The 25,477-nt window shown below is 44.0% G+C and overlaps 1 protein-coding gene across 1 annotated transcript in view; it reads right to left on the reverse strand.

Moving 5' to 3' along the window:
* KIF13B (kinesin family member 13B) overlaps positions 1 to 25,477 on the reverse strand; it is a 123,143-nt gene that overhangs the window by 13,683 nt on the left and 83,983 nt on the right. The window contains exons 27-37 of the mRNA XM_080342525.1: positions 23,798 to 23,897; positions 22,324 to 22,450; positions 20,876 to 20,931; positions 19,355 to 19,479; positions 18,102 to 18,278; positions 15,972 to 16,064; positions 13,990 to 14,142; positions 12,972 to 13,049; positions 12,318 to 12,371; positions 5,058 to 5,172; positions 2,869 to 3,002 (exon numbers count right to left, since the gene is read on the reverse strand). Of these exons, the coding sequence (XP_080198651.1) occupies positions 2,869 to 3,002; positions 5,058 to 5,172; positions 12,318 to 12,371; positions 12,972 to 13,049; positions 13,990 to 14,142; positions 15,972 to 16,064; positions 18,102 to 18,278; positions 19,355 to 19,479; positions 20,876 to 20,931; positions 22,324 to 22,450; positions 23,798 to 23,897 (1,212 nt within the window). The remainder of the gene's footprint in view (positions 1 to 2,868; positions 3,003 to 5,057; positions 5,173 to 12,317; positions 12,372 to 12,971; positions 13,050 to 13,989; positions 14,143 to 15,971; positions 16,065 to 18,101; positions 18,279 to 19,354; positions 19,480 to 20,875; positions 20,932 to 22,323; positions 22,451 to 23,797; positions 23,898 to 25,477) is intronic.

Genomic DNA, 25,477 nt, shown 5'->3' on the forward strand with positions numbered 1-25,477 from the left:
TCCGTGACAAAGCTTAGCACTGCAGCGTGCAAGATTTAAAGCCTGGCCCAACCTTAGTGCTGATGGGGAGAAGTTTAAAACACTTGTGTAAAATCTGCAGGTGGATGGAGAAGCGGAGTTCCATCTGCCTATGCTTCATTATATTATGTACCTGCTCTTGAGCTCTGTCTTTTCCATTAACGTGCTGAGGCTTTCGTGGTGTGCGCTGAGCAGAATTCCTGTTCTTTACCTTATGACCCTGGTGATCTGCAGGAACCACCGTGTAATTACATTTTAGGGCATTACCGGGTGCTGACATTAAAAAAATATACATATTAAATTCCATTTTCTGCTATTTTTGACATTGCTGTGGCTGAAGCATCTTCCTCAGACCCGTGTGCGTTTGGTAAGTGGTTTTCTTTTCACCTTCATACTAAAGAACCTCGTTGAATGCTCAAATCTTTGTTAGCACGTGGCTTAAACAAGAGATTTTGAGTCACAGCTATGTTAACAAAATGATAAACTATTGGAATGCAATTCAGGTTTGTTTTGTGGTATAGAAATACAGACACATGGAGAGGGCAGCTCTCAGGCTTTTCTCTTTCACCTCCTGGTGCGGACGTAGTAATTAATCTTAAAAAATAATGAAACGCCGTTAATGAGAAGCTATCTAAGCAGACAAAAGCCTTTTTCTGATGGGGCGTTAAAACCCAGCAGTTTCGTGGGGTTTGGTGTGGGGTTTAACTGCTAGAACGGCCGTTCTTTAATCAAATGTAAATAACGTGGCCTTGGAAGAACCTTCTTGAAAATCTTGAAGGCTTTTCTGAGTTTCATATAAAAATTGTTTGGATGCTCTAATCAGCACCTGTGTGGCCGAGCTCATACGGGTCCAGTTCTGGTGACTGAACTGTTGGTATTTCGATTTCTTTCTGAGTTCTGTTTCCTCTATCACCCTCATACAAGCAGTTTTTAACGAGAACGAGTACGGAAAACTGGCTTTTAAAGTTCTTAGAGCAAACTGCAGAAACGTCTTGATGAACTAACTTGAAAACGGTTCTGAGTTCCCCTTTTAATCTGCCCAGACCTCGGAATGAAGTCATTTAACTGCGTACAAAATGGTAAGGGTAATTTTCATAAAGTATATTAGAAATGTGGGAGTCGGGAATATTATTACGGGCTGGAATGTGCCACATATGGAAGGTGGAATAAGAAGGGTTTGTGTCAAAAGAGGGAGGGGAGGGGGAAGGGGGAAGGGGGAAGGGGGAAAGGAAGGAAAAAGGGAAGGGAAGGGAAAAGGGAAGGGAAGGGAAGAGGAAGGGGAAGGGGAAGGAAAGGGAAAGGGGAAGGAAAGGGAAAGGGAAAGGGAAAGGGAAAGGGAAGGGAAAGGGAAAGGGGAAGGGGAAGGGGAAGGGGAAGGAAAGGGAAAGGAAAGGGAAAGGAAAGGGAAAGGAAAGGGAAAGGGAAAGGGAAAGGGAAAGGGAAGGGAAGGGAAGGGAAAGGGGAAGGGGAAGGGGAAGGAAAGGGAAAGGGGAAGGAAAGGGAAAGGGGAAGGAAAGGGAAAGGGAAAGGAAAGGGAAGGGAAAGGGAAAAGGAAAGGGAAAGGGAAAGGGAATGGGAAAGGGAAAGGGAAAGGGGAAGGGGAAGAGAAAGGAAAGGGAAAGGGAAAGGGGAAGGTAAAGGAAAGGGAAAGGGAAAGGGAAAGGGAAAGGGAAAGGGAAAGGGAAAGGGAAAGGGGAAGAGAAAGGAAAGGGAAAGGGAAAGGGGAAGGTAAAGGAAAGGGAAAGGGAAAGGGAAAGGGGAAGGGAAGAGAAAGGGAAAGGGGAAGGGAAAGGGGAAGAGAAAGGAAAGGGAAAGGGAAAGGGGAAGAGAAAGGAAAGGGAAAGGGAAAGGGGAAGGTAAAGGAAAGGGAAAGGGAAAGGGGAAGGGAAGAGAAAGGGAAAGGGGAAGGGAAAGGGGAAGAGAAAGGAAAGGGAAAGGGAAAGGGGAAGAGAAAGGAAAGGGAAGGGGGAAGAGAAAGGAAAGGGAAAGGGAAAAGGAAAGGGAAAGGGGAAGGTAAAGGAAAGGGAAAAGGAAAGGGAAAGGGAAAGGGGAAGAGAAAGGAAAGGGAAAGGGGAAGAGAAAGGAAAGGGAAAGGGGAAGGTAAAGGAAAGGGAAAAGGAAAGGGAAAGGGAAAGAGAAAGGGAAAGGGAAAGGGAAAGGGAAAGGGAAAGGAAAGGGAAAGGAAAAGGGAAGGGAAAGGAAAAGGGAAGGGAAAGGAAAAGGGAAGGGAGAGGAAAAGGGAAGGGAGAGGAAAAGGGAAGGGAGAAGGGCAGGAAGAGGAAGAAAGAGAAAGAGAAAGAGGAAGAGAAAGAGGAAGAAGAGGAAGAAGAGGAAGAAGAGGAAGAAGAGGAAGAAGAGGAAGAAGAGGAAGAAGAGGAAGAAGAGGAAGAAGAGGAAGAAGAGGAAGAAGAGGAAGAAGAGGAAGAAGAGGAAGAAGAGGAAGAAGAGGAAGAAGAGAAGAGAGAAGGACGAAAAGCAACTGTCCAAAGCACAGAGCAGATGGTAAAAGGTGCCACAAGGAGCCGGGGAGAATGGCATAAGAAATAACCAATTAAAAACAGAATGACATTTTCCACTTGGCGATATGCAAACAACACTAAGTGCACGTCATAAATTTTACTACTGTCACTGCAAGTGGTATCACCATCCATCACACCGGGAGTGTACTCAGCACCTCTAAAAAGCCAAGTGAGTATCAATAAGTCTGAACAGCTCCGCTATCTCGGACGGAACGGAGGGGAAATGCATCGCGAGGCTTTACCATGACTAAAAGCTCGGTTTGCTCGGCATCAACATATAAAATAGCACTCACCAGTATTACTGCATAGCCCGTTGGGGTTAATTTTTTACCTGCTGTGCAAGAGGAGAGGTCTGCCTGCCCTTCTTGTCATCTCGGACAGGAAAAAGAGACTTGAGCAGCTTTGGCATCTGAGGCACGAAGGACTTGACGGGGTTCAAGTAGGAAGCAGCCAGGCTACCAATACCTGTTGGAAAAAGGGATAAAACAAGGTTAGTTATGCTTTGGAAAGAACCCCAAACAAACAGAAAAACTCCAACGAACAAACAAATGCAAACAAAATACAACAAGCCCCCAAAGCAAACAAAAAACGCCATAAAACCAAACCCCAACCCATTATATTATAAACCAACCCAAATATATTACAAAACTATTAGCATTTCAGTCTAAGACGGCATCTTGCAGTGGTCAAAGCATTAGCCAAGGGAAAGCGCTGAATGTTTGCTCCTCCCGCGAAAGGGACACATGGATTTGGATGGATCTGAATCTGTGGCCCCAGGAGATGGCATTTTTTTCATCGCATGGTGTGAAAAAGCTTCTCGTTTGCAATGGGAAACATAAAACGCTTTGTAACTTGCAGAAGCAGGAAGAAAAGCAGCAAAATTGAGAAAGGACGCCCACACAGTACACATTTTTAACAATGATTACAGAACTTACTAGAAATAAAAGATGGGAAGATGCAAGTAAAGAAAAAGAAGAAAGTTAGGGGCATTCAAGTCTCCTTAATCAGACTGGCATTTTTAATACACTAACCCCCCTTGAGCAAACCTAGTTAGACGTACAAAACATCACTACTCTAGATCTCTGCATTCTCGGTTACACATTAGGCAAATCAGCTGCAAAATCATGCGTCCGATTCAAGAGCTGCTCATTTTCTGCCACATTCACGGCTTTGTTGCTTTTGTTGGTTTTACTCACAGAACAAACGGCGCTTTCTGAGCCCGCTACCTTCAGACATTGAGATAATCTTGGGGTAAGACTGGATCTTCGGACAACTTAAACCACGTGGCATTAACGGAACCAGTAGCAGAGATAAAAAAAGTGAGACCTGGACAGGCTGGAGAGTTGGGCGGGGAAAAATTTAATGAACTAGAACAAGGGCAAGTGTAGAGTCTTGAATCTGGGCAGGAACAACCCCAGGTTCCAGTGTAAGTTGGGGAATGAGCTATTAGAGAGCAGTGTAGGCTAAAGGGACCTGGGGGTCCTGGGGACAGCAGGGTGACCATGGAAAAAGGGTTTAGTTCAGATACTATCAGGATATACTTGGGGAATGTATATACATACATAAATATATATATATATATATATAAAATATATACAGCCATAGCACCCTGAGAACACCCGATCCCATCTGATCTGGGAAGCTAAGCAGGGTCAGGTCTGGTCAGTATGTGGATGGGAGACCAGCTGGGAATAGCAGGTGATGTGGGCTGAGCCAACGCTGGGCCCATGTGGTACCTGCGATGTATTAAAAGGGGGTGGTCAGTAGGTCAGAGAGGTTCTCCTGCCCCTCTGCTCTGCCCTGGGGAGACCACACCTGGAATCTTGTGTCCAGTTGTGGCCCCTCAGTTCCAGCAGGACAGGGAACTGCTGCAGAGAGTCCAGCGCAGCCACCAAGATGCTGAAGGGAGTGGAGCATCTCTCGTGTGAGGAAAGGCTGAGGGAGCTGGGGCTCTGGAGCTGGACAAGAGGACACTGAGGGGGGACTCACACATGGGGATCAATATGGAAAGGGGGAGTGTCAGGAGGATGGAGCCAGGCTCTTCTCGGTGACAACCAGTGACAGGACAAGGGGCAATGGGTGCAAACTGGAACACAAGAGGTTCCACTTAAATTTGAGAACAAACTTGTTGGGGTGAGGGTGGCAGAGCCTGGCCCAGGCTGCCCAGGGAGGTTGTGGAGTCTCCTTCTGTGCAGACATTCCAACCCGCCTGGACACCTTCCTGTGTAACCTCATCTGGGTGTTCCTGCTCCATGGGGGGATTGCACTGGATGAGCTTTCCAGGGCCCTTCCAACCCCTGACATTCTGGGATTCTGTGATTCTGTGAAAAGGCAAGTTGGAATATTCTAGAGTCCAAGTAGCTTTGCCACAACTGCTCAGTATTCACATAGAGGGCACCGCATGAACTCTGAAGAATAAATTTCTCTGCATCTCCCAAAGCAGCTTTACTTGACACGCAGGAGCTGGACAACTTGAGTCCAGTTTTAGGAAAGCTGTTCCAGCTTTAGGAAAGGCCTTACCTGAATCAGGGGAGCGGTTTTGCTGCTCGGAGCCCGGCAGAGAGGTACGAGACGGGCTGATTCTACTGGAATTTGTGGCACCTTGGGATACATCTTGCTGACTCTCCCATCGGCCCTAGGGCAATAAAAAGAGTTGTATTTTTCCAAGTTGGCACATCAGCGGGAATACAGCAAGACTTACATACCCTGCCAGCCCCTCCACAAAGATCAGAATGCACAGACCCTTCCCCAGAGACACTTTGAGCTGAAACACCCAGTCCAGCAAAGATAAGCACCCTCAGCTCCCATCAGCATCAAGGTACAGAAAAAACTCTACGTATAAACATTAAAACTCTATTAGTTCACTCTGTTGTGCAGCCATGTAGTGGAAGTTGAGTACATTACAACCAGTCTACCCCAAATTCCTAAATATTTTGTGTATCTGCTCCAGAAGAGTCACGAGCAAAGGCTGAGAGTGCCAGAGAGAAGTGGGGAGGACACACAGAGCTCTGAACAAGAGAGGAAATACAATCCTAACGGCTGGACATTAATACGTGGGGTCAGAGAATGAGGCAATGGATGAGTTGGTCAGATTGAGAAGAAACAATGGTGGCAATGTGACTTCTGAACAGCCTGGGAAAGAGGCAGATGGAACACAAGACAACAAGCTGCAGATACCAGAGCCAAGAACAAGACTAAGACAAGACAGGTTGGAGTTTTGATGCTGTTAGGAAAGAGCTTTTATAAAGGTCCACTGTGGCTCTGCGCCTTTCATCCCAACCTCATGGGTCAGAAACTGGCTCCATGACAAAGTCTCTTGGCTGACGGAGAGAATCTCCCAGTTAATACTTCACATCAGTGCATGGGCGTCAAGAATCTACGTGGCCAAATGGTTTTATCCCAACTCGATCATCTTGAAATGTAAAATCTTTTGCAGACTGGCCTGCAATGATTATGCTAAGTCTCCAAGGCTACAAGAAGTCTCAATGTCTTTGTGGAAAAGTGTTGGTCTGTCCAGCACAACAACCTCACAAAGTTTCACCTTTCCAGAAACAGAGGTTGCAAAGAGAGGATGGGGCAGCCAAACCCATAGAAATCCAAGTCTGATTGCACTTCGGTTAGTTACGCTGTGCTTGGTATGATATCTTTACTTGTCTGGATTATATTGTATCTGATTCTTGCTTGTCCTTTTAAAAGACATAACAAAAAGAGAAATATTCTAACGATGAGATGGTGCAGCAAACATAGTAGAAAGAAGTCACAAGGGATGGACAGACCTGCTGCATCCCAGAGCACAAGTTTTCCATATATTTTCCTAGGGGAAGAAGGGGAAATGTGCCTTTTCCAGAAGCTTCACGCTGTTGGATGCAAGGAAATAATCCGACCTTGAGCAGCAAACGACAGGCAGCTAAACTAATCTTAACTGTAACTTCAAGTCGTGAATGTTTCACAAATAATAAATAAGCCAGGATAGGAAGAATAGATTTCTCCAATGGGTTGAAGGTCAGCCCAGGGCAAAAATCGTTTCCAGGTGGATCTATAAGTCAGTCCTGTTGAAGCTCTCCTGCTTTGAATAGCAAGTAACTTGTGCTTTTGCACAGCAGCACCATGTTCAGACCTCTCCCCGCTAACGTCTATATGTTAGATGTAAAGAGCACAGGCGCCATTTCTGTGAAGCGACGTTTGGGACACATAAAGACTAATGACGTCTAAGTTGAGCTGGGCCTATCAGCCTGAACGTCAGAACTGCTGTAACCAGGCTGGGACTAGCAGTAACACCCAGGCTTTGTTCAGTCTTGTGTTCTTGAGGACGCTGGTGTTTGGACCCTTCTTGCAAGCTCCCTGCTATCCGTGTGGATGATCAACACGTTCTACCCACACTTTAAGCCCCCAAATTCAGCATTATCTTTGACGTGCAACTTATTTATTTCTTACATGTATCAAAAAGTCATGCTGGTGTCTTGAAAATTCCTGCCACAAAATGCTCCTCTTTCCTATCCCAATGCTCAGAAATGGCTTTTGCCATCTTGTGTTTCAACTACTGTGGGTTATTCCAGGTGGTCTTACCCCATGTGGTCCTGTCCCTATCCATTCAAAATACTACTTCTCAGACTTTCTTATTGTGCCATTTGGATTATTTCATGTTCTGCAGCAGACAAAGCCAGCATGGAACCAGCCAACAACTTCAGACTACGCTCAAACCGTCTCTGGGATGTAAAACATTCCCTGCATTGGATTAGTTCCCTCCCATGGATTAGTTTGCAGGAAAAGAGTCAAACATGAGAAGAGACTTTATCCAGATGGTGAAAATATCTCAAGGTAATTCAGTCTTTTTTTGGACTGTAGCCATAAGACTCAAAACGATCTGGAAATACTGTTTGGTTTTGGTGCCTTCTGGTCCGCAACCAATTCCGTAGATGTTGGGATTAGGTTAAGACAAAGAACCAATGAAGAGCGCAAACCACCTCAAGGCTTTTTTTTAGAAATGAAGTTTGGTGGGTGGTACTTTGGGATCACAGCATAATGATCCACTTACTAATGCCAAGTGGTCAGAAGTGACGTCTTAATCATTTTCTACCTATAGGCCAAGCCTAAGTGCTTCTGGAGACCAAGAGACAGAAGGAACAGAAGGACTTACAGGAAAGTTTTCCAGTTACTACAACGCTGATTTAAGGCAGGTAAGGAGCAACTCAATCATCTTCTGAATCCCTTTGTTGAGTCAGAACCGCCCTTCATCGACTGCTCCAAAACAAACCATTTCAGCCACGTGTCTTACTTCCTAGATCTGATAAGATCTGATAAGATTTAGTGCCTTTTTCCTTAGGAAAATGTTTTTATCTTAGGATCTTTAGGTAATTTTGATCAGCCTTAATATTATGGACGACTATGTTTTCCAAATAATTTTAATTTAATGTTCTATGCTTTGTGAGGTTAAATAAAATGCAGGTCCCAAGAACAGGAATATGTGCTTGAGAATAGGATTTGTCTGGCCATATACTTGGTTTTTAAATAACACTCACTTTGGAGGGAGAAGAAAAATCATCATTTTAGACTGAGATGACAGCAAACCAATAAAAATAGGTAATTCAGGGCAACAGGTGGAGAAACATTGGCAAAATAAACTACTGAAGGCAACTGAAAGGGTCAACGGCCATGCAAAGAACCTGCAGACAAAAGGCAGTTCACCAATGATTGATTTTACTAAACCGAAAGGTAACCCATCTCAATCTCACAAAAATAACAATCATAAAAAGAATTATTAACTATATTAACTTGATGAAGTTCCCAAGTTTCACATCGCATGTTATATAGCGCTCTCGCATGATTGCTTTGTGCGTTCGCTAACTGAAACACTTCAAGTCTAAGCAACGGGGGTTATTTAAGTGCTGTGAATCTTTCTTCTATCAAGAAGGGTGGCGAGAGAAAGGAAAGAAGCTTGTAAATCATCTGCCCAGAGGAGTCATCATTTAATGAATATATTTGGTCTCTGCCAAGTGACCAAAGAGAGGTCAAGTGACTCAACTCAACAAATCACAAATAGCCACTGAAAGAATGCACATCCCTTGATGTATTTTAACAGAGCTGTTGGGAATGTGGTTTATTTTTATAATACCTACTTCTTCCCTTCTTTCACACACAAAAACCACCAGGGAATTTATTTCATCATCACCAACACGCACGAAAACTCTGGAGCAAATAGGGGCGATCGCTACCTAAGTCATCTATAGGCTTTACCTGACAATTCTTCTCCTGGAGTTGACAGACCATTAAAATGCTGCCACTGGGTAAGAGAAATGAAGAGCGCTTGCGTTTCATTATTTTCGCAGTTCGGAAAAGGCTTGGGAAAAGGTGACCACGTAGCACTTAAATAGAAGCGTACGGCTGGGGTAAAAGGCACTTGTTCTCATGAACGGTGAGATTATTCCGAGTGATCTATGTGGTACTGATTTGGTGGAAAAAAACCTCTGGTACACAGTGAAACCTGAAGGTTCAATGGCACAATCTTGTCTCTCTTGGCTTCTGGATACACAGTTTTTGAGCTACAAGGTACTGGGATTTTGGGAAAGGAAGGACAACTGGCAAAGACAGTTTGTAGAAAGATGTTTTAAGAACAATTTATGAAATGTTTCCTCTATACATGATTATAGGCTGAAGAAGACCCGTAAAGCAAGTCAGAGGTGCCTTCTATTCTTTGGCCATCTCATTTACCCAGTTTAAGTAATTGCTTCCAATGTAAACACCCTGGATTGTAAAAATCCAGCTCTCAATCTTCTATCACCATTAAGACTCTACACTCTGCCATGTGCTAATGTGCAAGATGGAATAAAATCCACCTCACTCTCCCATAATCACATCTGGAGTGATAACAGGAGCAAAAATCATCTTTTTCTCATTTAAACGAGATATAGCTTAGAGCTGAGACCAAAAGCAGTCTTAAGCTAATATGAAATATCCGTAAGACTGAAGGAAATTTAGAAGGCATATCCTTGTCGGTTAGATATCTTAATCTTATGAGTTATTATTTAAAAGATGCCAATGGTGACTTAAATATTTCATATCTCGGTGTGAGAGTCACCCTGCTCTTTGGAAGCTGTGTGGTGTCAATACACAGAGATATTCTTTCATGTTTCCACCTCATCGCACAATTTCAGTGATAAAAATTCAACTATGGCTGCAAGACGAATCCGACTCCAGCTCCTGGAAAGTTCTGATCTTAGTTGCACCAGCACAATCTTCACTTATTTTTCTAACTTGTTTAATATTGTTTCTAGGGGAGAGAGTCCTGGCTTCCTAGCGCTGAAGGATGAAGCGGAGTCCATCTTACCAGGACGAATGGTGCTTTGCAGATAGGAACGAGACCCTAGAGCCCTTTCCACAAAGCTAAAAATCCACAGTAAATACAGCAAGAATGCAAGGAATAATGATGAAAAATTAGGGAGAAATATGAATGAACGGAATAAAAGTAGAGCAATATTCTGAAACATATTGAGGGCTTCCAATATTAAAGCACACAGGCTTAGTTCTCCACCCAACTCAGGGTGCTGTTACTATCTGGCGACTGATGTTCCTCATGATATAATAAACCACCTGTTTGAGATTAGCTTTTTATAGTAATAAAACCAAATTCCTGGTTAAAAAAAACGATTTATGACTTCTTTTTCACTAAATTTCTCTGCAAGTGACAAAGATGTCTGGCTTAGCTGGAACTCCATGTATCGAGACGTTCTCAGATCCCTTATGCTACACCTGAGCAACCTGAGCTGGTGAAGACGTCCCTGCTCATGGCAGGGGTGGGAATGGATGGGATGGGAAGGTCCCTTCAACCCAAACTATTATATGTTTCTAATAATTCAAGTAACATTTCATCGTGATCACAAAAGCTTTTCTTCAATCTTCCCAAGGAAAGTGCACCAGAGACCCATTGGAAAGCAGAAATTTCTACCAGGGGGGTTGTAAGAGTTGGTCTGAAGATGGAGCAGCATTTGCGTGAACAGGAACTGGGAGAACTGTGGCTCTGATGGAAAGAACAAATGGACACTGGCTTGGATGGAGGCCCGAGGAGCAGCATTGTGTTGCACTGGTCAACAAACAATGGCCAATGAAAAGGAGCATGCCCAGAAGCTCAGCACGGGTCCTGAGTCACCCAATGGACCAGAGGGAGACCCCTGAATGCAGCCACGTAAGCACTGGCAAAAGAAGCATGGATCTTTCAAGCCTGTGCAGTTAAGCCTGGCTTGCAAGATCAAGGCAGAGCCTGGCCTAAATCAATGGGAGTGATGGGGGTGAAGACGCATAAGAGGCAACTCCTGAATGGACACTGTTGATCTCTCCACCAGAGGATCCCGGATCACAATGCAGGACCAGCAGGACTCTACAGGACCAGAGACCAGAGGGACGCCTTTGGAACCCATTGGTGGTAACCAATCCTCATTCCCACCTTTTCCACTTCTTTCCCTTTTTCCTACTTTCTCTATCGCGTGCCGCTCTATGGGCCAAATAATAAAGTAACACCGTTTGATTGAATCCTAACCCCTCGGCATTTTGATTGCCTTAATTTTGCGCCTCGAAATCAAGGTAAACGAACCATCATGAGTCCATCGCCCAATGGACCGTGACAGTGGTTTGCATCCCCCACGTCCTGAGGAACAAGTGCCTTGAAATGAAGCTGGGAAGCAGGGACGATGCGCAATCTTGGCTGCATCAACCACGGTGAAGAGCTGCAGAACTCCATGCAAATCACGGCTGATTAACTCCGGTTAACTAAAGCTCGGTACAACCAAGTCATTCCTCCCAAAGCGTTAAGGATAAACATATTTTCCATTGGGCTAGTGTTAATATGAAGTCATTCTTTCATAGAAATCAAAGTTGTTAACACTGAACTATCCAAAGCCTGAGGAAAATTCGGAAGAAACGCTCAATGTTTCATCTCCAGGCTCATGTCTACATGACTGGCACATATATGCTTGTTTTCATATGTATCATTTTATTTTTTTAGCTAAGATGGGGTCATTTCTGAAATAACTTCACCCAAAGAACCTCAGGAAACAGCATTAAAGATGCACCCAAGAAGGAGAAACTTCTCGCGTTTGTACCGGATTCGCGCTGCATTAATGACAGGCTTTTCAACAGAAAAACTCCTTTGCTATGTGCTATGTAAATAAGACACCGCCAGCAGCATCTTCAAAGCAGGAAGGAAAAGTGCTGAAGTGAGCAAAACGAGCTTTATAGTGAGATAAAATTATTATCCCACTCATTAGGTGGACCTAATGCATTTACCTCTGCTGGGACCTTTGGGCTCTGAAACATGCAATGGGAGGAATCATTGAGGGGAAGGGAGGAGAGAAACAGAAATCATTAACAACTCCAACCTTTAATTTTTGCTTTAAAAATCTACAATATTGAAGCATTCTCTCCGAACAGAAGTTGTTATAAGCACTTTATCATTTTAGCATTCTTTACATGGATGAGATGTAGCAGATTTAGCAACCAATGCTAGAGCACTACATCAAAATTCCATCATTCCGTGCAACCGCATTATGCATTAAAATGCCTTGTCACCACTCGATTCTCCCTTTTAAAATGAATACATGCTCCCTGGGCAGAATATCTATCAGACGACCCTTCGGTTTATCAGATTTGGAAAATAAGGGTAAATTCAAGCTTTTGCTTTTGAAATAAATATGGTATATTTAAGGAGTGTAATGGGCTGAATTATCTGCTATTGTGTAGTCACCATAACTACCTTTTTTCTACAGATTTCCCAGACCTTCAGCTACTTACCCGGTTAAAGCTCAGGTTATAGGGGGGTGCTAAATCTTGGCGGCTTCCAGAAAGCTGAAACAGTCAAGACAAGCAGAATTCTTCATTAACAAAACCAACCGATAAATACACCTCTTGACAAACGCGAGGAAACATGAAAATAATGTTGCCATGAAAGCAGAACCGAAATCCAAGAGATGAAAGGTGAAATCCTGATTATTGACCTGGAAGGAGCCAGAACTTGACAAGTTTGGCCACCAGTTCTACCAAAGCATTTCATGGCAAAGTTTGGACAAGTCTTGTCTTTGTAATGCTGTTACAACGTTTAAGTTCAGTAAATACCTATAACTTGCTTTCAAATCTTCTAAAGAAAAAGAATCTTGAACTTGATACCTAAGCAAAAAAAGCTCCAGCAAAAAGGCAGAAGTTCTTTTTACGTTGCTCTTTCAGTCTGGATTTACGGGGGCGCTTCCAAGCACGCTCGCCTGTATGATGAAAGCATTAATGCGCGCAAATTATGTCTCCACTTGGCGATTTACGTGCTCACAAACAGCACGGAAGGGTCGAACAGAAGGGAATTTATTGCTCTGCTCCATGATCTGGCATCACAGGGACCTGTAAGCCAAAAAGGGGCCCCGCTGCCCTCAATGCGCTGCAGGTGGGATGGACACTCACCCGGTTCACATTGGGAGAGCTCAGGCTCCTGCGGCACAGTTTCCCTTTTCCCATCAGCTGCTCTTTCACGGCAACTTCCTGCCCAAGAGAAATGAAACAAATTAAAAGATACATCTAAGCTCCAATCGCCCCAGGATACCTTTGTCTATATAAGAATATTTCTAGTCTTATTGATCTGTAGAGTCTTGTAATCCAAAACTTGCATGTAAAGTGGCTACAACTATAAGAGTGGATAAACTTTGACATCTAGTATTTTGCTGAATGGCACATGTATGATTTTCCAGCTAGTTCTCATTCTAGGAGACGACTGTTCCAGCTGCAATGACTAAGACTCCCCTTCCCAGCTAAGCTCCTATTTTAATCCTTTAAACTAATTACATATGACAGGAAACTTGCTTTCAATACTTAGAGTGCATCACACTTCAGCATTAATTTACAGTGGGCAGGCGCATATTCTAGCTTGTTTTGCATAACTTTCTTTTGTACTTGCATAATTTAGATTCAGAAAACCAATTTTCAATAAGTGTTTTTTCTCTCCTGCATTTTTCCCAGTAAACAGATGGAGTTACAGCACTTGAGATTAACCCAATCAATGTGTTATTTATGGACAGAAGGGGTTTGGTTAGTTCAAGGTAGAACATGGGGAAACTGGCAAGAATTGTACCAGTGACTTTGGAAGCTATCGCTAAACCCCAAGCTATTGAAAGCAAAAGCAAACACCACGCGATGACTTTTTCTAAGCCAAAATTAGCAATCCGCGGTCTTGAAAACAAACCGAGGATCCCATCATAGTGAATTTAATGTAAAGCTCTCAGTCTCTTCCATCTATATGGGAGGCAGTTGAGTGAGGACACGGCTCGAGCGAGCTGCATTTGCTGCTCTGGATGTTTGCCACACACACACTTTGTGGGGCGGAGGTTTGTGAGTCGCTGCGTGCACTTAGGAGAACGTTTGCATTGCCATACGCTCTTCCCATTAAGTACATTCTCTGCTGTTTGCTGCAGCATTAAAACCAGACCTGGCGCAACCGGTCCAAGGTGAGAATGTTCTCCACGGCCAGCACGCTGCGCAAGTACTTCTCGATATAGGCTTCCGAGTCGGCTGAAGCCGCGTCTTCAACGTTCGCTGCCATTCGGGCCAGTGCCTCCCGCTCTTCGGCTCCCTGAGCGTCCTTGGAAGACAAACAGAAATTACGTCCTCCTGCAACAAAATCTCTCCCATCAGCCTTGAAGAAAATGTGTTTTTTAAACATGCAGGACAGATTCAACACTGTTCTCGCTTAATCTCAGAAGCAGATTCAGACTTCCTCTTGAATATTTCTAAATATAAGCCGTATTACATTGAAGGAACTTGTGCCATGCCAACTGAATGAGTGCTCCCGCCACTGTCACAGGATCACACAATGTCAGAATGTCAGGGGTTGGAAGGGCCCTGGAAAGCTCATCCAGTGCAATCCCCCCATGGAGCAGGAACACCCAGATGAGGTTACACAGGAAGGTGTCCAGGCGGGTTGGAATGTCTGCACAGAAGGAGACTCCACAACCTCCCTGGGCAGCCTGGGCCAGGCTCTGACACCCTCACCCCAAACAAGTTTCTTCTCAAATTTAAGTGGAACCTCCTGTGTTCCAGTTTGCACCCATTACCCCTTGTCCTGTCACTGGTTGTCACCAGAAGAGTCTGGCTCCATCCTCCTGACACTCACCCTTTATGTATCTGTAAACATTAATGAGGTCACTCCTCAGTGTCCTCTTGTCCAGCTCCAGAGCCCCAGCTCCCTCAGCCTTTCCTCACACGGGAGATGCTCCACTCCCTTCAGCATCTTGGTGGCTGCGCTGGACTCTCTGCAGCAGTTCCCTGTCCTGCTGGAACTGAGGGGCCACAACTGGACACAAGATTCCAGGTGTGGTCTCCCCAGGGCAGAGCAGAGGGGCAGGAGAACCTCTCTGACTTACTGACCACCCCCTTCTAACCCACCCCAGGTCCCATTGGCTTCCTGGCCACAAGGGCCCAGTGCTGGCTCATGGTCACCCTGCTGTCCCCAGGACCCCCAGGTCCCTTTCCCCTACACTGCTCTCCAACAGCTCATTCCCCAACTTACACTGGAACCTGGGGTTGTTCCTGCCCAGATTCAAGACTCTACACTTGCCCTTGTTCTATTTCATTACATTTTTCCCCATCCGACTCTCCAGCCTGTCCAGGTCTCTGGATGTTTTACTGAAATCAAGACAGACCACATCCACCGCCCTGTCATCACCTCTCCACCTGGTCACATCCTCATAAAAGGCGGTGAGGTTGGTTGAGCACGCTCTATGTGCTTATTGTTTCTTTTCTGTGTGTTTCTGAGAATCCACAGTGAGATCTTGCCATTGATTCGCAAAAGGGCTGCATTCAGGTGGTTTGTAATTAGAAGGTGCTTAAACCCATTCGGGGCGTTACCTATCCAAAATTCCAAGTGACTTGCAAGAAAAGAAATAGAGCGTTGCTTGAGAAACATATTGGAGAGCACTAAATAGAGCAGAACAGAAAAGACAGAGTCAGGCTGCAATCAGACTTCGGGCTCTTCATGTGCTCATGTTTTCACAAGTGCTCTGATAGAGCATCTGCTTGGAAGGAGAGGATTAGCATCTATGAACATGCTCAGGAATCAAGAGCCGCATCAAGACGTTACTTAGAAAAAGCCACTTTTGTTATTTTTTTACATATTCTCATGCTTCCCACATCGGGCACTTCACCCACCCATCTTTCCTCCCCTTTTTCTCTCTCTTTAAAACGTGTCTTCGAGGAGCTGAACAAAGAGACGCTCGCTCAACAAAACACGTAAGCGACGCAGATCAGACACAGGTTGCTGCTCAGCCGCAGCATGTAAAGGAATAGGGTTACTCTTTTATGAGAATCGTAGTTTACATTTGCGGCAGCAAGAAATAGCACCCTCAAAATGAGGGAAAAACCAGAAAGCTGGAGGCTCTTAGCCAATTTCAGACACTCTGATTTATTACTCACCTCTGGAATATTTGAGACTATCTCAAAAGTGACACCGCAGCCAGGGATGGAACTCCGGTGCGACATCCTTCGGAGGAAACTCTGTGCAAAACCCTGCGTGGAGGTACCAAAAAGAAAGGAAAATATTTATTGCCTTAAGGAAAACACAGTTTAACATATTCCACCTGGATATATTTTAGTTTACAACGAAAGAAGTCCAGAAGACTAGCCAATAAATACATGAGAGATCAAAGATTTGGAAACAAGTTGTCTGTATTTTAGATGCAGAGAAAGGATTCACAGAATCGCAGAATCCCAGAATGTCAGGAGTTGGGAGGGACCTGGAAAGCTCATCCAGTGCAATCCCCCCATGGAGCAGGAACACCCAGATGAGGTTACACAGGAAGGTGTCCAGGTGGGTTGGAATGTCTGCACAGAAGGAGACTCCACAACCTCCCTGGGCAGCCTGGGCCAGGCTCTGACACCCTCACCGGGAACAAGGTTCTTCTCATATTTCAGTGGAACCTCCTGTGTTCCAGTTTGCACCCATTGTCCCTTGTCCTGTCACTGGTTGTCACCCAGAAGAGCCTGGCTCCATCCTCCTGACACTGCCCCTTTCCATATTGATCCCCAGGAATGAGTCCCCCCTCAGTGTCCTCTTGTCCAGCTCCAGAGCCCCAGCTCCCTCAGCCTTTCCTCACACGGGAGATGCTCCACTCCCTCCAGCATCTTGGTGGCTGCGCTGGACTCCCTCCAGCAGTTCCCTGTCCTGCTGGAACTGAGGGGGCCACAACTGGACACAAGATTCCAGGTGTGGTCTCCCCAGGGCAGAGCAGAGGGGCACGAGAACCTCTCTGACCTACTGACCACCCCCTTCTAACCCACCCCAGGTCCCATTGGCTTCCTGGCCACAAGGGCCCAGTGCTGGCTCATGGTCACCCTGCTGTCCCCAGGACCCCCAGGTCCCTTTCCGCTACACTGCTCTCCAACAGGTCATTCCCCAACTTATACTGGAGCCTTCATTGCAAGGTGACCGATTCACCAAAGCATTCGCTACTTCTAGAGGCGTTTTTTTTGTTTTCCAGAGCCCTAGGTGACTTGTCTTGAATATTGACAAGCACAGGCATTAAATTCTTGACCGAAGAGATCGTTATGAAGAATGATTTAAGGGGCACGGTCGTCGCTTATGCTGACTTGGCGCCTTGCAGGGTTAAGAACCGGACTGTTGAATTAATGCTGAGATGAGTCATTGCAAGATGCTGCCGAGAACAACACCCGGGAAAGGTTATTGATGCGGATTTTTAGAAACCGAGCAAGAAAGAAAAGAATTAAAATCATCATTGACTACATCTGTAGAAAACAGAATTGATGAAGACTTAACACAATCAGAATTATCGACATGCTCAATTTATCTATTGAATACGCTCTGGACAACATTAATGACCAGGAATGATTAACTTTGACAAATTACACACAGGGATTTGTGCTACGATTATTGCTAGTTTATCTCTAAATATCTGGATGCATAAATAGAAATGGTTAACAGTGATGTGCGAACATAATTAGGAGCGGAGAAACACACACGTTTCATCTGATGTCCAGTTTTTGCAAAACACGAACTACCACATTCTCCTTTTTCAGTGACTGGGAAGAAAGTACTTAGTAATTAATACAAATAACACTAAATCTCTCATACTCAGATGCCACTGAGCCTTTAAAAAGAAGCCGCGTTATCATCCACAACATGAAAGATACTATGAAAACTACTTGGCAGTGTAAATTCTCTTTGCCATCGACATGGTGCTTCCATTCAGGCGGATACAAAAAAATAAGAGTCATACTTTGTTTCCCCCAAAATAAGACCTACCCCAAAAATAAGCCCTAGCATGATTTTTCAGGATTTCGAGGATACTCCAAATATAAGCCCTACTCCAAAAATAAGCCCTCATTATGGCTCATTAAAAAAAGACAATTTAAATAGTGTCAAGGCAGCTATATATGTAAAAACTAAGTATCTTTGGGAGCAAAAATGAAGTAAGACCCTGTCTTATTTTCGGGGAAACAGCAGCAGTCTATTGCCCAAATCACAGCACTTCAAGCAGTGCTGAACATAAGGCAGCGTGAAAGCGCTGAGGATTATAGAAGATATACCTGTCTGCCGTATACGTTAACACAAATGCGCTTGCGCAGCACTAATTGCATTTCTGCGGGGTGGCTGAGCTGGACGGTGACTCTCACAATGAGATAAACCCTTTCATCTGCTGCTGTTCCCTTACTGAGCTGGATACAGTCGTGGACTGTGGAATCCCACGAGGCTTCTGCTTTCACCTGCAAAGTAAAAAAAATATGCATCCTCTAATAAGCATAATTAGGTGTATAATTACCCGTAATTAATTAAGCATCATTAACAAAAATACATAATACATAAATTTGGAGAGTCAGCGCCTCCGTTTTGCTCCCTACGAAGAGAAAACCCCGCGCTTGAGAAGAGGCCATTTAAAAATCAAGAGGAGTTCGCCGAATGAAGACGACGGGGTTAAAAATGCCAACTTGCTCAAACCCTGGAACGTTTCCGCTGGAAAAAAATGATCTTTGAATACCCAGGAGCATCGCACAGAAATTAAAGAAGATGCAGAACTATAGGAACTCATTTATTTGGCCTCATTTATTAAGATAAACCAGAGAACAACAGAGATTGCAGGGGAAAATCTTCCATCACACCACACAGACTAATGTCTGTATATGAGAAAAAACTTCGCTGAAATGTTTCTAGCTGGAATTTCTCTTTTTGAATGCTAAAATATAAGCATTACTAAAGATTTCAATGGCTTATCGCCAAGCCATTAGAAAATTGGCCTGGTAGCCATCTCGACAGGTTTTAAAAACAAAACAGAACATAAAATCTATCCAAAATCTACCCAAAAATAAGGAATAAAGCTCCTCTATGAATATAAAAAGAAGCAGATGAGGTTCTTAGGGACGTGGTTTAGTGGTTATCGTTGGACTTGATGATCTTGAGGGTCTTTTCCAACCAAAATGATTCTGTGATTCTAAGTAAGTTTCAGAGTAAGGAGCAAAATTTAAGGTAAAAATAGAAACCTTAACCAGAGAATATTCTCAAACTAGGACCAAAAATTATAGATTAATAATTGTAAAATGATAAAACTATGATCTTTGTGGCAGAACGGAGTATAATGAATGTAACGATGCAGAGGTAAATATGTTACCGAAGCAAGAGTTAATATGATTTAGTTTTTCAGCTGGGGGCTTCCGGACTCTAATAAGATAAGAAACCAACGTATCCCTTTGTGTTCTGTCTTTGCCGCGTTATTTTCACACCTTGATACATCACAAGAACAATTGAAATGCTCCTATGATGAATCGACAGAGCTGTATCCGCTCACCTCGCTGTCGTGATGCTTCACGATCTGCAGCTCGAAGAATTCCTCCTCCTCTTCTGCAACCAGGGTGGCGTCCCACCCGCCCGCTTCGGCGTCATCCAGGTTGTCTTGGGAGCTGAAGTCGTCAGCTGGAAACGGAAGCGACACAAAGCAATTATCCCTTTTAAAAACATCCCGCAAGTCACCAATTCCCATTTTGATAACTCAGAGCATAGCTACTTGTGCTCTACCTACATAAGCAAAGCTCCCCGCCTTGCTCCGCTTCCAAAAGGATCCTAAATGTGCACTAAAATTTGGAGATGCAGACCCAAGCCTTATCAACTCTATCATTTGGGATTCTCCCCCAGCAGTAAACATCCCTCCTGCTCACAGGTATATATTCAGCAGCTCAACCATAGTAAGTACATCACTCATTTGGCATTAGTTAGGTGGTGTTTATTTTAATTTTCTTTTTAATAAATATAAGCTGCTGGTTGAGCAAGTAAAATTACGGTACTTTTAGGCTATGATTAAACAAATCCTTAATCTGGTTTTTGAGAAGCTTGGCTTGCCCTGGCGCGAGTCTCATGAATGAATGATTAACCAGCTCCTCTCCGAAGCCACTGGACGTATCAATGCACTTTTTGAAGTGAACAAATGCTAAATGTCAACAGCGTTAACCCTCTTTTAAACATCATAAAAAGGATTTGTTCAATTGATTCCGCACTTTCGGCTCGCTGGGCTACTCAGGGGTTGCTGCTTTCTTGGCTACAATTTCCTGCCTTTGGTAGAAGTGTCTGCCAGACACGTTGTTTGAATTGGATATTGTATCTGGACATATGGAAACATACGTTGTTTGAAGAAACACAATCACACTCTGTAAAACTAATGTGAGCTTATCACGCCATGTTTTTGTGATATGCAGGTGTTATTACCAGTGACATCACATTTACCATGACATCACATTTCCCGTGATATCACATTTTCAGTGACGTCACATGTCAAGTGACGTCTCATTTCCTGTGACATCACATTTCTCGTGACATCACATTTCCAGTGACATCACATTTTCTTCTAAGTCATCAGTGCTATATCATATATATAAGGATATATATCTGATATATATAGAATATCTTATAATATAATATATATATATCATATCTGATCATATCATATTTTTATATATATATATGTATATATATACACTGATGCTATATCCTTATGAAAGACCCCAGAAAGGCCATTCTGAACAATCTATTTCCACCACCTTTTGCTGTTCACTCCCTTGGGTGTCCTCATCTCACTGTTCCTATTTAACTTCCGAAATATCTGCAAAACGTTGAGATTATTAAAACCTACGGTTCCTTCCATATATAACGCTGTGTATTTAGAAACATTAAACAAATACTTTTCAGTGTAAATTATCCACTAATCTACCTGCCATTCCAGGCATTTATTCATTTCCTTAGCTAGCTTAAAGTCTATAATGTCATTTGTTATATGAAGTTCATTTCCAAGTGCTTTGCCATTTTAAGAACCACTTACCACTCAAGTCAAGGAAAATAACAGGAATGTGCGTCTCCATACCAGGCACCGGCGTCCTAAAAATGTAAGACAGGGACAATGGCATTTAAACTAAGGCAGATTTACCCAGCTCACGTACCCACAGTACATCGCATTCAGTCCAACTGCAATCCTAAGCCAGACCATTGATAATCTTGGCAAACAGCTTTATTTTAATTTACTGTTGCAGATTCAGAGAGACTCAATCAAATTGGTATTTCTTTTATAGCAGCTCTCTTACAATTATTATATTCTTTGACCTTCTGCTTTCAGAAATGTTTTTTCCCTCTAAAACGCTCATAGCAAAATTAAGTTTATTTACTCTGACACGCACACTGATTAAATGCAAACCCCTCTGCAATAGTGATGGCGGCGAAGAGGCAGAAAATCCAGCTTTCTATCCTTACATTGATGTTGCCACAATGCACTTGTTACTCTTCCTTGTAAAATATAGATATTTAAGCATCGGAGCTGCATTTGTTTCAGATGATGAAAGAGTAAGAGAGGTGGCATTTTAAGCTACACAACATTAATAACTAAATGTTAATTACTAAAAATGTAACACGAAGCACAAAAGACATGAAGACTCCTTGTTGCAATCTTAGAAAGGCTGTAGTCATCTCATTATAAACTTGGACTTGACGAACTTTACGGCGAACAAGAGCAGGTTGGAGTCTTATGTCATCTATAAGGTGCTTGAACCATACTGAACGTTTCCTCCGGTGCAAATGTGTCCAAACCTGATTCTTCCTCAAGTATGTTCCTGCAGCTCCGCTGTTTTCAATCCTGGTTACAGCTGATGGGTTTCCAACAAGCACCGGCCTTTCTTTATGTTTCAGAAGTACCAGCTTTAACAACCTTTGGCTTAAATCTCAATATTTCATCAATAAATATTGCTAGAGGTTTGCTCGGCAAGTCGAAAGCAACTGAAGACAAGAGGTTTGAAGTGAAACAACCTCGCTCTACTTGCAGTTGTTACAGCTGTTGTACGACAACCTCAGTCCAGCCTAATTTACTATTTTTAATGTTTAAAACTTATATGGAACATTTCCTGACTAAACAGACTTTATCCTCCAACCAGGAGTGCAACAAAATGCTCCTGTAGGGGCCGTTTTATTATGATGGAGCAGCCTTTTAAGTGAATGAACTAAGTAATTAACATATTAGATCATTTGTTTCAAATGGTAAATGCAGTGGTAATAAATATGGATTGTTTTTTGCAGAAGGTCATAATTACGCCCCGATCAATAATGGTATCGTTTACTAAATAGCATTCCTGGATTTCAGATCCACAGCCTAATCAAAGCAAGAGGCCTAATTTTAACAACTTTGCTGATCCAGGGTACAGAGGCCAGACTGAGGAAAGCAAGAAATGGCAGCAATGCAAGGCAGGAACACATTCTCTTGTGTATAATAATATACATTCATACCACTCGGCCGGAGCTCCGGGGATGCCGCTGCCCGCAGAAGGGACCATGACAGCGTTCCGTTCTTCGGTGAGCGTTAGCCGCATCTCCAGCAGCTGCGCCTCCCGCTCTGCGTCATCCTCTGTTTTATCTGCACACACAGAGTTAAATTGGTGGTCAGAACAAGGAAAGCACTTCTTACTCTGCGCTTTTATTGCATGGCCATGAGCTTATACCACCATAATAGAATAAAACCTGCTCTGCTCAGAGATTCAGCGCCCGAAGAAGCAACACGGTGTGCAAAAACAAGGAACAAAGATACGTAGGTTTCTCTAACTTTAGTTGCCCTGAAAGCAAATTACTGGTGAGTTCAGAGATTCAAATCTCCATTAATTTAAAAGAGAATAGAATCATAGAATGGTTTGGGTTGGAAGGGACCTTGAAAACCATCTAATCCAACTTCTGCCATGAGCAGGGACATCTGCACCAGCTCAGGTTGCTCAGAGCCCCGTCCAGCCTGGCCTGGGATGTCTCCAGGGATGGTTCAGCCACCACCTCTCTGCCCAACCTGGGCCAGGCTCTCACCACCCTCAGGAGCCAAAATTTCTTCCTCATGTCTGGCCTGAATCTCCCTCCTTTAGTTTAAAACCATTACCCCTTGTCCTATCGCAACAGACCTTGCTCAAAAGTCTCTCCCCATCTTTCTTCTGGGTCCCTTTTAAGTCTGAAAGGCCGCACTGAGGTCTCCCCCATCTCTCTGCACAGACATCCTTCTGGCACAGGATCGCCTCGTAAAGAACACGTCGTATTGTTTGCCTGAGTTTGTAGTATATATTGTCTCTGAAGTGGTTCTTCCACAGTCAAACAGCTTCACAGCTGCACCATCACTCTTGATATTCAGGAAATATTGGGTCAGAAAGTTGCATGTGGAGAAAGTGACTCCAGAATGGAAATGTCCCCGGGTTCTTGTGTGACCGGCCACTCTCTGGCTTTTCATTTTAAACCATTCCCTTCTCTGCCTCTGTCTCTCTTTTCCCTTCATGACGTGTTCAACTGGTGAAGATGTAGCAAAATGTGTGTTTTCAGAATCTTTATCTCAGAAATCAGAATCATTTCGCCCTGCTCAAAAGTCTGTCCCATCTTTCTTATCAACACTTTTAAGTACAGAAAGGCTGCACTAAGGTCTCCTGGAGCTTCTCTTCTCCAGCTGAACACCCCAACTCTCTCACCTGTCCCCAGCAGAGCTGTTCCAGCCTCGGGTCATTCCTGGGGCTCCTCTGGCCCCTCTCCAGCAGCTCCATGTGTGTCCTGTGCTGAGGACCCAGAGCTGGACCAGCACTGCAGGGGGGTCTCACTGGAGCGGAGCAGAGGGGCAGAATCCCCCCGAAACCTGTTTTCATGCAGCAATTTTCTAAACTTCACAATATATTAAGACAAATAATGTGCGTGCATATCCCTCTCAACCTAACGCTGTTACCTCTAAGGGTTTTTTGCTCACCAGGCTTTCCATCGAGTTTTTGCAGCTGCTGATCGAGATACTCCTGCCGCTTGGTCAGAGCGCACAGCCACTTGCGACGGAGCCGCTCCAAATCCCTGTCCTGCACGGAGGAACACACGTTAAACACTGACCCAGGTAAGCCAATGCTTCCTATTTGTGGCTCATGCATTTCCTCAACCCTTCTACTCATCCTATACCCAAGAAGCACATAAGAAACACAGTGTAGACCTCTGAGAAATCACTCAGCTCTTCACTATTATTTTCTTTAGCACAGGGTAACAGAAGCGCTGAATAGATGAGCTCAGAAGGGATCTCAGATTATCTAGTCCAACCCCTGTGCCCATACCAATATCAACTACACTTCGCTCAGGGCTATGTCCAGCTGGGACTTTAATATCTCCAGGGATGGAAAGTCCACAACCTCCCTGGGCAACTGTCCTGGTTTTGTTAAAACCAAGTTTCTCTTTCCGTGAATGTGCCTGTCAGCTAAAGCTTTCAGATTAGCTGCGTTTTCCTGGAGAACCAGATCCATGTTTTGGTGAACACAGCAATGGAATGCGAGGTCATTGATAAGGATGGATGCACATCTCGCCAGAGGGGCAACGAGAAACAGGGGACCAAAAACTGACCAACGGAGTATAACATCCCATTCACGGGATAATTCATAGAAAAGTGGGAGATCACGAGGATCTCATCCCTTTTCCTCATGGCGACCTTGCGAGTCGTCCCTGCAAACTGAGGCCAGTGACAGACTGAATCCAGTTCCATTGGCTGCAGAGTCCAGTCCAGGACTTCGGGTGCCAGAGCAGTTGCCGCGACTTTCAAGATTGGTTTTGTATATTTTGTATTATTTTCTCTATTTTATCAGTAGCATTAGTAAAACATTTCTCATTTTCCCAACTCTCTTCTCTCTGTCCTTCTTTCCCTCCTGATCGCCTGTCCTGAGTGGGAAGGGGGGTAAGGGGGTTAACAATACATCTGCCATGGTTGATTGTCACCCCGCAATCAAACCCTCGATGGCAACCTGTTCTTCCATCATGGCTAAAAAAAAATTAGAAGTTTTTTAAGCTGAAGGGGAAAATTGTTGCCTCTTGTCCTTTTGCTGAGAAGAGCCCGGCTCTGTCTTCTTCACTCCTTCCCATTTACACACACTGACGGGATCCAGACTGAGCCTTTTCTTCTTCTTGAGCTTAACTCCAGTTCTCTTCGCCTTTCTTCACAGATTTAAACCCTTCACTTGCCATGTCTTATTTGAGGTATTTTTGCTCGCCAGCCTATGGCACCTCTGTTTCTGTTATTCTGGATTATCCAGCTGAACAAGCTCCAGTTTACACATCTTCTTGGCCCCCAAACTAGTCTAAACCTCACTAAATCTTGTGGCAAAGCTGGAAACCCCAGTCCTCATCCAGGATTCACATTAGGAATCCGTCCTCATCCCACATTATGCCACTGTCCCTACTTATGGCGTTTGCAATTGAAATGCTGCAGAAACGATGGATGATTGTCTCCATGTGGCATGTTGGGTGCCGCGAAGCCGAGCTATCAGCTCTGGGATACCTTCATGCACACGCTACACAAAGTTGGGATATATAAAGATGTTCACATGCTAAAGTTATTCACAAGAAGATGAAAAATATATCACAGATATTGTATGTCATCTGTTCGCCTTTAAGGCTCACA

This window comes from Nesoenas mayeri (genome assembly GCF_963082525.1).
Source record: "Nesoenas mayeri genome assembly, chromosome: 3".
Classification (NCBI taxonomy): domain Eukaryota; kingdom Metazoa; phylum Chordata; class Aves; order Columbiformes; family Columbidae; genus Nesoenas; species Nesoenas mayeri.